The sequence below is a fragment of the Protopterus annectens genome, chromosome 16.part0 (assembly GCF_019279795.1).
Source record: "Protopterus annectens isolate FY-2018-M chromosome 16.part0, PAN1.0, whole genome shotgun sequence".
In the NCBI taxonomy this organism is placed as follows: domain Eukaryota; kingdom Metazoa; phylum Chordata; order Ceratodontiformes; family Protopteridae; genus Protopterus; species Protopterus annectens.
The window spans coordinates 136810461-136825610 of NC_056750.1; the positions used below are offsets into that span (position 1 = coordinate 136810461).

Genomic DNA, 15150 nt, shown 5'->3' on the forward strand with positions numbered 1-15150 from the left:
CTGATAACTTCTTACGTGTTTAATGGATTACCACCTATGTGGTAATTAGGGGTTACCTTGTTTTTCCCAAAGGGTATGACTGTACATTTTTTGGCATTTAGCTTAAGGCCATGGCTCTGGCACCAGTTATCCATTTCTATGAGACCTCTCTGGAGGATGTCTGTGTCTGATGGAGTGTCATTTATGGTGCCCAGTTTGCAGTCATCTGCAAATTTTGTCAGCCACAATCCCCTGATATTTGCCTGCACTTCAGAAAAATAAATGCCGAACAAGAGGGGGCCCAGGACTGAGCCCTGTGGGACACAACTCGTGACCGGCTTAGAGTCTGACATGGCACCAGCAACTCTAACCCTGTGGGTTCTGTCCTTGAGCCAGTTTGCAACCCATCTTGTGACATATGGGTTTACATCTAAGCTGGTGAGCTTTTCTGTGATGCCCGAGTGGGGTATTGTGTCGAATGCTTTTGCTAGGTCAAGGTAGGCTGTGTGAACTGCCTTACCCTCATCAATGGCCTTAGTGACTGTTTCGAAAAAGTCGTCCAAGTTCAAGAGGCAGGATCTGCCCTTGACAAAGCCAAATTGGGTAGGATCCAGTGAAGGCAATTTCATTTTGTTATGTTTTTCATGGAAAGTCTTTCCTCCCCTGTTAAGGCTCACTCCACTAGAGCTGTAGCTTCTTCTGGTGCCTTTTTCAAGGGTTTGGATACTACTTCTATTTTGGAAGCAGACTCTTGGACTTCTGTTAACACTTTCAGTAAACACTTACAGTAAACATTCTCAGTATGGAGAACATCGATGTCTGTGCTGTGACAGAAACCTGGTTCAAGGCTCCTGAGAGCACCCCAGCACTATCGGGTTTTACCTCATATCATGCGTTCCGGCCACAAAACCCGGACAATACCAAGAAAGGAGGAGGGGTATCCATATTCATCAAGGACACCCACACCGCAAGATTGGTGGCATCGCACGATGCATCGGAAACCATCCAGGTGCAATTAACCATAGGCAAGACTGCTATGCAAATTGTAGCATGTTACAGGCCACCCTCGCAAACTCAGGAACCTCACATGGCCTTCCTGAAAACACTGGAGGGGATAAATGTATCTCCGAACACCATCATACTAGGTGACTTCAACTACCCTAATATAGACTGGGAAGACTACTCAAGCCCAAACACTCTAGCCCAAAAGTTCCTGGAATTCATAAACTCAAATGCCATGGAACAACTAGTCACCATCCCCACAAGAGGAGAGAACATACTTGATCTCATCATCACGAACATGGGAGCACAATGTTCAACGCCAGAAGTATACCCCTCACTGGTGAGATCTGACCACAAACTAATCTCGCTGGAGGTCCTCATCCCGCCCCCACCCGAAATGAAAAAGACCACAGTAAAGAACTTCTTGAAAGCCGACTTCACACTTCTAAAGACTAGTGTGGTCTCCTTTAAGGCCCCTGAGCCGGCGGTTAACATTACTCAAACCGCTGAATCACTTACAAATGCCTTCTACCAGCACCTGCAGGGCTGCATGGATCAGGCAATCCCAAGCAAAACAAAGACTCCTTGTACCAAAGGCAAGCGTCCAGTCTGGTGGACCCCAGCCATAAACAAACTCTACAATAAAAGGAGAAAGCTACTACAAGATAGAGCAAAATCCTTAAAAGGTAAGACACCGCTGATCACTATAAGTAAAAAGCTAAGAGCTCTCATAAAATCATCCAAAGCTAATTTTGAGAAAAAAATAGCTAAGGACTCTAAAGACAACCATAAAGCATTCTTTAGCTATGTCAGAAACCTAGGAGGAAACTCCCAGATATGCTCAGATTTAGTTCAAAATGATGTGAAGATTACTGATCCTACAGACATTGCCAACATACTGGCTGACAGGTTCAGTGCAAACTTCTCCCCACCCTCCCCGCCTAAAGAAGAGATATCTATACCAAATGATTGTAGCCCCCAAACATCTCAAATGCTCAGGTGAGAACTGCTCTCTCCAAGGCAAAGAACACAGCATCCATGGGACCTGATGGTGACCCGGCTGTGTGCTCCATGAACTCAACGAGGAATTAAACCCACAGTTAGGACAGCTGTTTAATCTTAGTCTCACCTCCGGATACGTACCCAGGGAGTGGCGCACAGCGACTGTGGTCCCACTCCACAAAGGCGGTGCCTCCACCGACCCTGGAAATTACCGTCCCATTAGCTTGACAAGCCTGATCTGCAAAGCCATGGAAAGGATCATAATGGATCTCATAAATAAAGACATAGGGAATTTGCAGACTTTGGATCCAACCCAGTTTGGCTTTGTCAAAGGCAGATCATGCCTTTTAAACTTGGTTGACTTTTTTGAAACAGTCACCAAGGCCATTGACGAGGAAAAGGCAGTCCATACAGCCTACCTAGACCTGGCGAAGGCTTTCGATACAATACCCCACTCGGGTATCATTGAAAAACTCATCAACTTAAATGTAAACCCATACATTACAAGATGGGTTGCAAACTGGCTGAGTGACAGAACCCACAGGGTCAGAGTTGCTGGTGCCATGTCAGACTCAAAGCCTGTCACAAGTGGTGTCCCACAGGGCTCAGTCCTGGGCCCACTCTTGTTTGGCATCTACTTTTCTGAAGTACAAGCAAACACAGGAGGGTTATGGCTGACAAAGTTTGCAGATGACTGCAAACTGGGCCCCGTAGTTGAGAACACATCCGACACAGATATCCTTCAGAAGGGTCTCACAGAAATGGATAACTGGTGCCAGAGCCATGGCCTCAAGTTAAATGCCAAGAAATGCATAGTCATACCCTTCGGGAAAAATAAGGTTACCCCTAGCTACCATATAGGTGGCAATCCCCTGAACACAGAAGAAGTTATTAGGGACCTGGGAACCCAGGTTGACAGTAGCCTGTCATTCGACACTCATATTGCTAAAGTAGTTAGGAAGACCTTCTACATTGCCCACCTTATCATGAAGGGATTCACATCTAGATCAAGGGAAGTCATAGTCTCCCTATACTCATCACTCATCATACCAATGATCGAGTACAATACCCCATTCGGAATGTATCTGACCCGACACTTGCAGCAGCTGGAGAGGCCACAAAAGTTCCTCACCAAAAGGATAAAGGGTCTCAAAAATCTGTCTTATGCTGCACGACTGAAAGAACTCCAGTTATATTCAGTTGCATCGCTTACTCAGAGGTGACCTATGCCTGACATACAAGGCCATGTCAAACCCAGATTTGATGAATATGCTTCATCTCAAAAAATCTAGATCCCTCAGAGCCACAAGGGCAGGTGACTTAAACCTCGACACGGTTATTAATAGGACGTGCTGGAGGGATAGATTCATCACCCAAAGACTCCCTATGCTGTGGAACAAAATCCCGGTTTATGTGAGGCAGAGCACCTCGCTGGCCTTGTTCAAGAGGAATCTTGACCAATGGATGGGAGATCGCAGATACACCCCAGGGGTTACCTCAGTGTCACTGCTCGACAGAGGCACAGCTAAATAATGGGCATAGTTTCTCCAAACTAAGGGGTGGCGTAAGCCACAAAACTATGGCTAGGCTTATAAATGCCCTCGGGCAGATAGCCTAGTATGAACCTATGAACCTATTACATGTTGGATGATCCACGGCGGGCTTTATTAGAGCCATTCTTCATGGCTTTCTGGAGAGTGCATCTGCTCCTTCCTCTTCCCCCCTCTATTCTTCATGATCTATGGTACTGCTCCTCATGTAAAGAGTACTGCAACACAGGAATAGAAGGACATAGAATAGTTGTGTAAAATCTTACCATAACCATGAATTACCTTCCCTTCTATGGTGCAGTACTTTATCCGTCCCACCTTCCCCCCTGGTTCATGTTTTTTCTGCAGATGTATGTTTCCCCCTTTTGTTCCTTAAGTTGGTGTTCCTGCTGGGGCATTCAGATCTGAGGATGATACGTGCGGACATCACTTTATGGTCTATGCTATCTGTAGGCCTACTTGTGACATCCCATGTACTCTGCAGTGGTAAAAGGCTTTTGTATACTGGCCAGATGTCAGGACCCTCTATGGCAGTCATCCTTCGTGTAAAGAATATTGCAGCATAGAAGAGAAGGACCTCTATGGTTATGGTAAGATTTTACACAACTATTTTTTATTTGGGGATTTGTGCTAGGCCCTCTATTATTCAGTATATACTTCTCAGATCTCAACTTATCAAAAGGATCTCTGGTTAATAAAGGTTGCAGAAAATTGTAAGCTTGGAGTCATTGCCAACAGGAACTTATACCTGCCAATAGCTGGTGTACTAAAAATGGGCTCAAGCTCAACACCAAAAAGTGCAACATTGCAGCATTTGGTAAGCATTGCATAGCTCTAGCTTGCAGCATTGGTAACACACCACTTCAAAATGAGAAGGTTTTGAGATACCTCTGTACTTGGGTGTAGAGCTCCCTCACATTTCACCATAATGTTGCAGCAGTGGTTAAGAAATTCCTTTACCTTTCAAAACTGATAGCATAAGGTGTTTCTTCCAAATAAAAAAACATCCTCACTCCACTCTGATAAGACCCATCACTGAGCACAATGCCCCCTATGGGATGTACCTTACTAAGCATATCAAGCAATTGAAAAGACATCAGAAGTGTTTAACTAAAAAGGCCATGGGTTTAAAAGATCTGAACTACCAAGAAAGACTGGAGGCTTATTGTTATATTCAGTTTCATGTAGTCCCCTTAGTGGCGATCTCTGGCTTGCTTATAGGACTATAAGGGATCCAGTAGTCCAAAAACTCTTATACTTGCATAAATCTAACAGTCCAGCTAACACTCACCATACCTCTCAACAGTACAGATTTTCGCAGAATGTCCAGATTTTTACCTCATATTTTTGGTCTGTTTTTCACAGAATTGTGGTTTTCTAGGCAATCTTTGGCAAATGATTGAAGCTTGAAGTCAGAAATTAATGACAGACATTTGAGTTTCAGACTTCATACCCTTCAGAAAATTCAGTCTGAAGTAGATGACTTCATTTGATCATCAACCTCCTCTTCAGTTACGGTCATGGCTGTGACCGCTTCTCCATCAGCCACTATCTCTACCCCCTCCTCCCAGGCTGGGACTCAACCTCCCATACACGTCTGCGGATAGGGAGGCGAGGAAAGAGAAGTCAAAAGAAAAGGATAGAGAAAAAGACAGAGGGAGAAAGAGATCCCCAGACCGGATGGATCCGATGGGTCCTATTCAAAAGTTACCCGACCAGTGTCTTCTCGGCTCCTGTCACCCACATTCTAGCCGGAAGAGCCTAGACCTTCTTCTAGGGCCTCTGCACATCGACCTTCCCAGTCAGCGTTGGTGGCCTCGTCACGGTCCACCAGAAGCTTGAGTGAAGCGGACATGGACAAAATGATACGAAGGTTTATTCACACCCAGATTAAGATGGGAGTCTTACCAGACCCTCTCCCTCCTAGTGGCCATCACCTCGGCTAGGAGAGTGTCAGAACTACAGGCATTAGCTGTCAAACCTCTGAATATGATTTTTCATAAAGATAGGGTCTCTCTCTGTCCTAATCCCTCCTTTCTTCCTAAAGTGGCGTCTGAGACTAATATAAATCAAGCGATCAGTTTACCTGTTTTCTTTCCAAATTTTCAGAACAGAGATGAATACAACTTACATTTGTTAGATGTGCATAGATAGCTACATTTCTATTTGCATAGAACTAAGTCCTTTCACAAGTCTGACCAGTTGTTTGTGTCCTCCTGTGCACCTTTTCTAAGTAAGCCAGTTTCAAAGGTCACTATTGCCAGATGGATTTCCCTGTGCATTCTCCAGGTTGGTAGGATTAATGCCCATACCACTATGTCCATGGCTACGTCAGCGGCCTTTTTGTCCAGGGTATCTTTAGATTATATCTGTTCTGCAGCTGCTTGGTCCTTGTCTCACACTTTTATTTCACATTATAAGCTGGATTTGGTATCTAGAGGGAGAGCATCCTTTGGCTCTGTGGTGCTCCAGAATATCATTTCATGAGGGCCACCCAAGAGTTTGGTAGCTGGGGACACTATCCCACAGGTTGATGATCAAATGAAGTCAACTACTTCAGATAAAGAAGTTATGTATTCAACATAACGTTCCATCTGAGCAGTTGGACTTCATTTGTCATCAACCGTCCCTCCTTTCCCCTGTCATGTTCATGATGTTTCTACTTTGCTAGACAGGGGAAGAACCTAGATGGTTCCTCTGTGCTTCTTATTAATCAGAGTTACGGGGTCAGGTTTATATCTATGGTGCAGCAAACTCGATCTGAGGGAAAGGAGATAGAGGGGTATTATGGGTAAGGGGAGGAACTTGGAGCTCTGGGCAGATGCTGGTGAAGTTGTCGTCTTGGATCCGACATCCCACAGGTTGATGACAAATGAAGTCCATCTACTCAGATGGAACGTTATGGTGAGTACATAACTTCTTTTTCTAATGCAACACCTGTTATTATATCTACTTTCTAAGTTTGTAAGAGCAATATTTAAAAATTGTCTCTATTTTTGGGCGTCCCCCCCCCCCCATTATTTTTGGCTTTGTCCAGATTTCTTGCTATAAGAGGTTGAGAGGTATACTCGAGCCAGAGATCTAAATATGCTTAAAAAAATAAGTGAGACAATGTGGGAGGACATAATATCTACCCCTTCTTTGGAGCAAATTGCCTAAGTTAAGCAGTGTGACACTCTGCCATCTTCTAAGAAGAAGATGGACAACTGTATGAGTATTCATAGATTCACCCCTGGTATGACTGGCCTGTCCCTCCCTGAAAAGAGAGGCAAGGCTGAGGGTGGGTACTGACAGGACAGAAACAGCCTCAAGGTTCAGTCACCTTGTAAGTCCTAAGATACTAGGAACTCATCTGCAACTAACAGTCTTTCTTTAAGATAGTCCTAGGCTCTGTATTTCTTGTTTTCTTTCAGATCTGGATGGTGCTTTTCCAACAAGTTATTGCCCAAATCAGGTAATGGATTGTTTAAACTCAAAGCACTACAAATGTGTGCACATTTAAGAAGTAGATTTAGTTTCAGTAGTTGCATTTTCATTAAAAGCAGTCACCTACTCATTACAGTTTGCTTTTTTACATTTTGTACATTGTACTTCTTACATAATGTGAGATTTACAACCATATTTTTTTTTACAAAAAATAATTATATTTACATAGCACCACTTTTCTACAATGTGGATCAAACGTACACTACAACAATGCCAGTTATGTGGACCCCTGCTGTCTTGTTGTACTAGTAAGTTAGTGATTATGACATTAACAGGTGACATGGTTGTGATAGAAGTGAAGGATTGGCAAGAAGGCAAAATGAGGTATGGGAAGAATAAAAATATTATTAAAAGCTACGTGGAGTGTTTTTTGAGTTTTCATTAACATTTGGCATTTTCAAAGTATTTATATTACACATTTGGTGCTTGCACTGGCACTAAATCGTTTCTCTTTTTGCTTTGTCACAGGTAAGAAAATCAAAACAAGCAAACTTGTAATATTTTTCATAATCCAGTGGGGTGTTTTCATAGAAGAATTATTAGTTTCTGTGATACATAACACATTTATAATTGTTAGCATAAAAAGGTTAAAAAAAAAGAGCTAACAGTAATTTGAAACTTTGTGTCATCTTTTTAAAAGATGTCCTGCAATTTGGATCAGCGATTACGTGTCTGGTTCAAGAAGGACAGCGTCCAGATTTGAGCATTCTCCCAAAAGATCTGCCCACTGAAATGAATGACTTGATGCAACAATGTTGGAGCCAGGACATAGGCTGCAGACCGCATTTTAGAGGTAATAGCAAGCATTTTAAGGGTAATAGAGGTAATAACAAGAGACTATGTTGTCATCTTTCACATGTCTAGAGGATGAGAGTCTGGAAGCTTCTGTTTCACCAACTGACTCGTAATATTATTAATGTACTGTACTGTGTTTTACTACTGCTTCGACATAGGGCACTTACACATTTGTACCTTTAGTGCCATGGTTTTGCAGTCATAGCTAAAGTGTCCCTGAATAGTTCAGTGCTTACCTTGTACTCCACTGTATGTGATGCCTGTAATGCAACGTATCCCTTAATGATGTCACCATAGGGACAACAAGGGTCTGCAGCCATAAGTATTAATGGGCAGTTCTGCACAAAAAGTCTTATAAGGAGAGGAAAGGCATAGCTGTGGGGGCTTCAGCAGCAGCCACCTTGGCTAATACAGCCCTGGCCAGATGGGAGAAAGATTGTATCTATAACAAAGAATTCCTTGGCAAAATGGACTGCTAGACCCACTTCACTGATGGTCTTTCTATACTTAATGTGACTCCTTGAAAAACCTCACTTAAGTTATACTCCACATTGGCCACTCCACTGACATCCTGAGGTTTACCGGCCACACAAGCCAGGAAAGGATATATTTCCTGGACTTAACTGTTTACAAAAAGGAAGACTACATGGGCTTGTGCCATGACTTGTTCAGGAAACCTACCAGGGTGAACCTGTTCCACTGTTCCATCAACATGTACCCTTACAGTACCAAGAGTAATGTAAAACTCAGGACATGAGGGTGCCCAGAGTTACAAGTGATGTGGTGAAATGCATAGCCAACCTTAGTTCTCCACAGAAGGATTTCATTCTGAGAGGTTATGACTCCAAGACTGCCTCACAGATTCTAGGGCCAATTAGAGAAATCAAAAGGATTAATATCACACTGCACAAGCCTGCAAGACATGAACTAGGAAGACTGGAAATCACCTACACAGATCCAGGAGCTGGAAAATTAATCAGAAGCATGATCCTGGAATTTATTTATTTATTTTACATTTTGATAACTGGGTGGGCAAGCTGGTCCGGAGACCCTTGTCAGTCAAGATCCGGGTACAAAAGGTACAAAATTAACACTGCAAAGATCCAGTAAGAATACAGGCATCAATTAAAACAAACAGCAAGACTACCATCAGCTTACATCTTAGGATAATTACAGTCTGTAAAATATATACATGTAGGATTCAGATTACACATAGAAATGCAGCTGAAATTTTGATTATTTTGATGAGCAGTTGAGTTACATTGAATATCTTGGTTTAACCAGTATCACAAAAACACGTACTTGGCTTCAACTTGAAAGATGTAGGAAAGATTTTTTTTAAAAAAGCACTGAGGGACAACTGGAGCATCATTAAAGAAAACAGGACCATCTTTTGGATTCTTGATTTTGAACTCTTTTTATCTACAAAAAGGGTATTCATGTAAAAGACTGACTAGAGAGCACCACCAAGAAGGAACACACACTAACTAATGGAACCTTCAATTGTATCCCTTCTGTCTATAACTTTGTCACCTTCAGGAGTGGTAAGAATTTCTTTACTTGCCCTAACTTCAACAAAAATATTTGTAGTACAGGTAGACATACCTGTAGCATTGAACCAGCTGTCTACTTTGCAGTGTTCCAAGTGTACAGCGTTTTATGTTGGAAAAACCAAAAATAATCTCAGAAGGAGAATTACCCAACATTCTCCTGAGATTAGGAAGATAGACCCAAAAAATCCACTTGCAGTACACTCCTTGGAATACACAGGCTACTCTAACGTTACATTTCATATAATCGAAAATGCTGAATACTTCTAGCTTGGTTGAGATCTTAATGCCATTTCACAAAAGAAAGGGAATTGGAATGGCAAATTAGCCTGAATGCCTACTCTGAACTAGGCCTAAATGGAGCACAATCTATTAGAGGTGTGCTAGAATGAAAGAAATTTAAAATTAGAACAAATTAGCCTGAATGCCTACACTGAACCAGGCCTAAATGGAGCACAATCTATTACAAGTGTGTTATACTAAGCTCGCCTAGAAATCAGAACAGCAGAATGCAAGTTTGGACAACCTAAAAATGGCACACGCTGAAGACAAGAACACCAGCTAGCAGCCTTTACAATGAAGAACACTCGCACCTGCCTCTCCCACTGCAGGATATAAACTCCCATTTTCATTGTACTCCACACTAGCATTCTACCGCATGTAAGAATGCTACCAAATAGAGTAACCATGGGAATACCTGACACATCAACCCCAAATCCTTAGCAGGAAGTTTATCTTGGGGACTGGTATTTTGGCCTTCCCCATCCTAAGATTTGTACCTTTTAAGTTGCTATGTGAATGTTTTTGAGCATTGCTGACCTACCTGCATTCACATGGGTAATAACAAATAGATTCATTTGGGATAGGCTGACCTTTTACTACTTGTTATTTGAATTGTTCCTTTTAGGAAGTAAACTTTTACAGTACCTCTTATGATCCCTTTTCTCTTGTGTCTCCTTCTCCCTCACATTGAGTTTTATCTAAACTGCAATGGTTTCACAGTGGGTCTTCAAACATGCCACTTTTAATTCTCTTTAGGCATGTTAGAAATACATACGCTATATCTGGGTATTCATAATTACAGCACTGGAGGGATGTCATAGTTTTAAGGAGGTTAGTTTATGTTTTGCTTATTTTTGAGACAGTGGGCAAATTTAATCTAATTGTATTTGTATTTTTTTTTAATGTAAGCTGGAACTTTTTGCCTTGTGTTTTAACATAAAGTAGGGGTCACAGATTGCCATTTGGATAGTTTCAAGATTGAATATTTCTTCTGGGGGATGTATAGAATAAAAGCTATTAGGGATGCTTACGTTACAAGGCATACTTTTATTTTATTTTACATTTGTTAACCGGGAAAGTCCAACTGGATACATGTCCATTTTCAGCGGATGCCCAGGGAGAAAAGCTCCAAATATACATGAACAAGTGTAATTACAGTGAAATTCTTATTTTGTATTATAACAACATAGATATATGTTTAATGCTAGATACACAATTACATGCTTTTCTAAAGTACAGATAGGAAATAGATGAAGTTAATAGTTAATGAGGAAATAGATGGAAATTCCATCTGGGAAGAGATTATATCTAGAAAGGGGAACACATAGCCTTAAGGTGGCTAAAATATCTGCTAACATCTTATTACAAATCATACCAGCAGGAGAGAGACAAATTAATTCAGAGCAACTTAAGGATCTGAATTTTTATACATGTAGCTAGGTTAGCTAGGTTTGAGTGGGGTTAGTCAGGGTTTGTGCATGGACAAAGCCAGTGTGTTTTTAGGTGTTTCTTTAGGGATATTTTGAATTGGGGTAGGGAGGACAGAGTAGTAAGTTCAGTAGGAAGCAAGTTCCAGTTTTTGCCAGCAGAGCTGGAGAACAGTGAGTCTCCAGCTGCGTTGTGAGCTTTTGTAGTTTGTACTAGCAATCTGTTGGAAGAGTGGAGGGCTTTTAGATTATTGTAGGGAGTGATAATATATTTCAGTATGGGTGTACTGTGTGGTTGGAAGAGAATTCTGTGAACAACCATAAGTTGGTTATATTGAAGTTGATAGGGTAGTTCTAGCCAGTCCAGGGATTTAAGGTTTAGGCAGTGATGGGTTCTATAAGCTGAACCAGTAGCAAATTTGGCTATATTATTGTAGCAGCTAGTAAGTATGATTTGCTTAGGTTTACGGATATGGGTGAGGCGTAAAGAAGGGTTGATAGCAGGTGTGTCCAGGCAATAACAGCTCTGGCAGCTGGGGTTAGGAATTGTCTAATTCTGTATAAAGAGCTTAGTTTTTTATTAGCTGTTTTGATAGTTTTGTCTATGTGAGCATCAAACTTTAGGTTGTTGCCGATGATTACCCCTATTAGTTTAGTACAAGGTTCTGGGGAAATTATGGTGCTATTGTTAGATATTATGGAGAAAGATGGTGAGGAGAGTTTGCGAGTAGGGGAGAAGAGTAATAGTTTGGTTTTATTTGGGTTTAATAGTAGTCGGCAACTAGTGAGCCAGTTTTCTACTTTGCTGAAAGTGATTTGGGTTAAGGATTGTAAGTCTGTGGGTGAGGTGGTAGAGCAAATTACATCTGCATACTGAATACAAGTTGCATCTGGGATGATTTTGTGCAGGTCATTGATGAATATGGAGAATAGGAGGGGACTTAATATAGATCCTTGGGGGACTCCAAGGGTGACTGGTAGGAGGGGGGGATAGGTGATCTTTCCATAGTACAGCTTGTTGTCTGTCACTTTGGTATGAATGCAACCAGCTAATTGCCAAGTTGCCTATACAGAGTGATTTTAGTGTGTCTAGGAGTAGTTGGTGGTTTACCATGTCAGATGCCTTGGACAGGTCCAGAAAGTGAGCAGAGGAGAGCTTGTCATTACGGTTATGATTTATTGTGTGAGAGAAGGAGAGAAGGGCTGAGCGAGTGCTGCGGGAAGGTCTAAATCCATGCTGGGAGAGGGCTAAGAGATTGTTCTGATTCAGGTATGCAAGGTATTGTTTGAGTACATTTTTCCATTATTTTAGCAAGGAGAGATAATATGGCAATAGGTCTATAGTTTCAGAGTTCAGTGGAATGTCCCCCTTTAAGAGGAATAATATGAGAGATCTTCCAGATGGAGGGGATGTAAGATTCGAGAATAGTTCGATTGATTAAAATTGAAATTGGATATACAATTTCATTGGCAGCTTTTTGGGGAAAATCTGTGGGAAGTAGGTCTGCTCAAAGAGTGGTGGGTTTCAGTTAAGCTGGGACTTAAATGATGTAGGTACTGGATCAAACTTGAAGGGGATTTTATTTTGTTGTGGGGATATGGTAGTAGTTGAGGTATTGGGAGATAGTTGGTTGGCTAGGGATTGCATGGTTTCTGTAAAGAAAGTATTAAAGGTATTAGCAACAATATTAGGAGGTTGTTGTAGGGTAGCTAAGGGGGTAGGGGTTGATGATTTACCTGGGTGGAGGAGTCTATTTAAGCCTGTTCAGAATTTTTGTGGTTGAGTTTGGTTTTTCTGTTGCAGGTTATAGTAGTAACTTTTTTGTCTGGGATGATGGACTTCTTGGTATCATTTCTTAATTGTTTATATTTGATGTGATCTCTTTGGGATTTATTGGTTCTCCAGGAGGTCCAAGCTTTGTTTCTGTTAATTTTTTGTGTTGTATCATTGGTTAACCATGATGCTACTTTGTTCTTCGTTCACATAGTACGTTTGGGAGCATGGTTATCTAAGATAGTAAGACATTTAGTGTTAAAGTATGAGACTGCTTCGTCTAGAGGAAGTAGTTTTAGGTCGGACCAGTCACATGATTTAAGTTCATTCTGGAAATTAGTTTGAATAAAGTTCTTAGTACTCCTAATAGTTTTAAAGGGAGTTTTTTGAAGAATGTCATTTTTTTCTGATTTTATAGGTCAGGAAGTGGTCACTGATGTCCTCAGGTAGAGTACCTGTGTAATATTTGTGGGGTTGGTTGTTTATAAGTATCCAGTCTAGGATACTTTCCCTATTGTTGGGCTTATTGAGTCTGGTAGGGGAGGATATGATCTGGGAGAAGCCATGTAAATTTATATGGGTGGAGGGGACATCTGAAGTCCCCAAGAATAATAGCCTCTTGGCGGCGGTTAGTGGATAACCACTGGAGGATACCTTCTGTGGTGTTAGTGTGGCCACCTGGGGGAATATAGATACAGGCTATGTTTATGGATTTATGTTTGTAGAGTTGGACATTTGTGATGAGTATTTCAGCATTGCTAGTTATCAAGGCCTGTGGAGTATTCATTTTGGTCAGTGTGGATTTATACAGGATGGCTACTCCACCTCCTTTCCTAGTGCTGTGGTCAAGTCTTAATATGTTATTTCCGGGGGGGTATAATCACATTATCAGAGGTATTAGGTTTGAGCCAGGTTTCAGAAAGGCATAGCATATCAGGGAAGTGGAGATCTAGCAGGGCATGTAAGTAGTGAATCTTGTTATTTACACTTCTGATGTTTAGGTGACGTTATTTGAGTTTCGTAGACTAGTGTGGGTATTGTTTGTGGAGTTGATAGCAATACGTGGGATTGGGCCTGGGTTAGGGTGGATGTCAACGTCTTCTAGGAGGTTAGGTAGTGATCTGTTTTCAACTTTCTGTAGTTTTAGTAAGAGTTTGTGATAGTATTTGGTTCTAGGGTTGACATAAGTCGCTCCAATTGGATGGAGAGGTTTTACATTAGAAAAGATTGAGGGGAGTTGGGATAATATTAGTTTTGAGTTATGTGGCAGGTTGATAGTGGTGTCTTTGGATCTAGGGTAGTGAGAGCCAGGGAGGTATAGGTATTTGTAGGCTGTGATAAGATAGAGAAGTATGATTGGGGGTATTGGGCAATAAAAAGGTTTTGTTTTGGGGGGTGTGGAAGAAGTTTGTGGAGGCATTTTGGGGTTAAGTAGTGTTTATTAGAGAGCAGGGTGGGGAGTCACCAATTAATGTAGTTTATGAGGTTAGGGAGGGTTGTATTAGTGGGTTAGGCTGTAAGACTGATGGGAAGGAGCTGATTGTTGCTAATGACCAAGTGAGAACCGCCCTAAACAAAGCTAAAACACAGCATCAATGGGACCTGATGGTATCCCGGGTTGCGTGCTACGTGAACTCCAAGAGGAGCTAAACCCGCACATAAAAATGCTATTTACCCTTAGCCTTACTACAGGATATGTACCTGAACACTGGCGTACAGCAACAGTGGTCCCACTCCACAAAGGGGGTACCGCTACAGACCCTGGGAACTACCGCCCCATAAGCTTAACCAGCCTGGTCTGCAAAGCTATGGAAAGAATCATTATGGAACTCATAAACAGAGACATAGGGGACCTACGGACACTTGACCCCACCCAGTTCGGCTTTGTAAAGGGCAGATCCTGCCTTTTGAACCTGGTTGACTTTTTTGAAACAATCACTAGAGCCATTGATGAGGGCAAAGCAGTCCATACAGCCTACCTGGACTTGGCTAAGGCCTTCGACACAATACCCCACTCAGGCATCATAGATAAGCTCAACAGCTTAAACGTAAACCCTTATGTCACTAGATGGGTAGCAAACTGGCTAAAGGACAGAACCCATAAAGTTAAAATCGCTGGAGCAATGTCAGACTCAAAGCCAGTCACAAGTGGTGTCCTTCTTGTTCGGCATTTATTTCTCAGATGTTAAAGCAAACATGGGAGGGTTGTGGCTGACAAAGTTCACAGATGACTGCAAACTAGGCGCCATAGTCGATACACCAGCGGACAATTACATCCTACAAAAAGGCCTCACAGAAACGGA

At 41.9% G+C, this 15150-nt stretch overlaps 1 protein-coding gene across 1 annotated transcript in view; it reads left to right on the forward strand.

The window, feature by feature from the left end:
• LOC122790878 (receptor-interacting serine/threonine-protein kinase 2-like) overlaps positions 1 to 15150 on the forward strand; it is a 528574-nt gene that overhangs the window by 442439 nt on the left and 70985 nt on the right. Inside the window, exon 6 of the mRNA XM_044058543.1 lies at positions 7660 to 7812. Within this exon, the coding sequence (XP_043914478.1) occupies positions 7660 to 7812 (153 nt within the window). The remainder of the gene's footprint in view (positions 1 to 7659; positions 7813 to 15150) is intronic.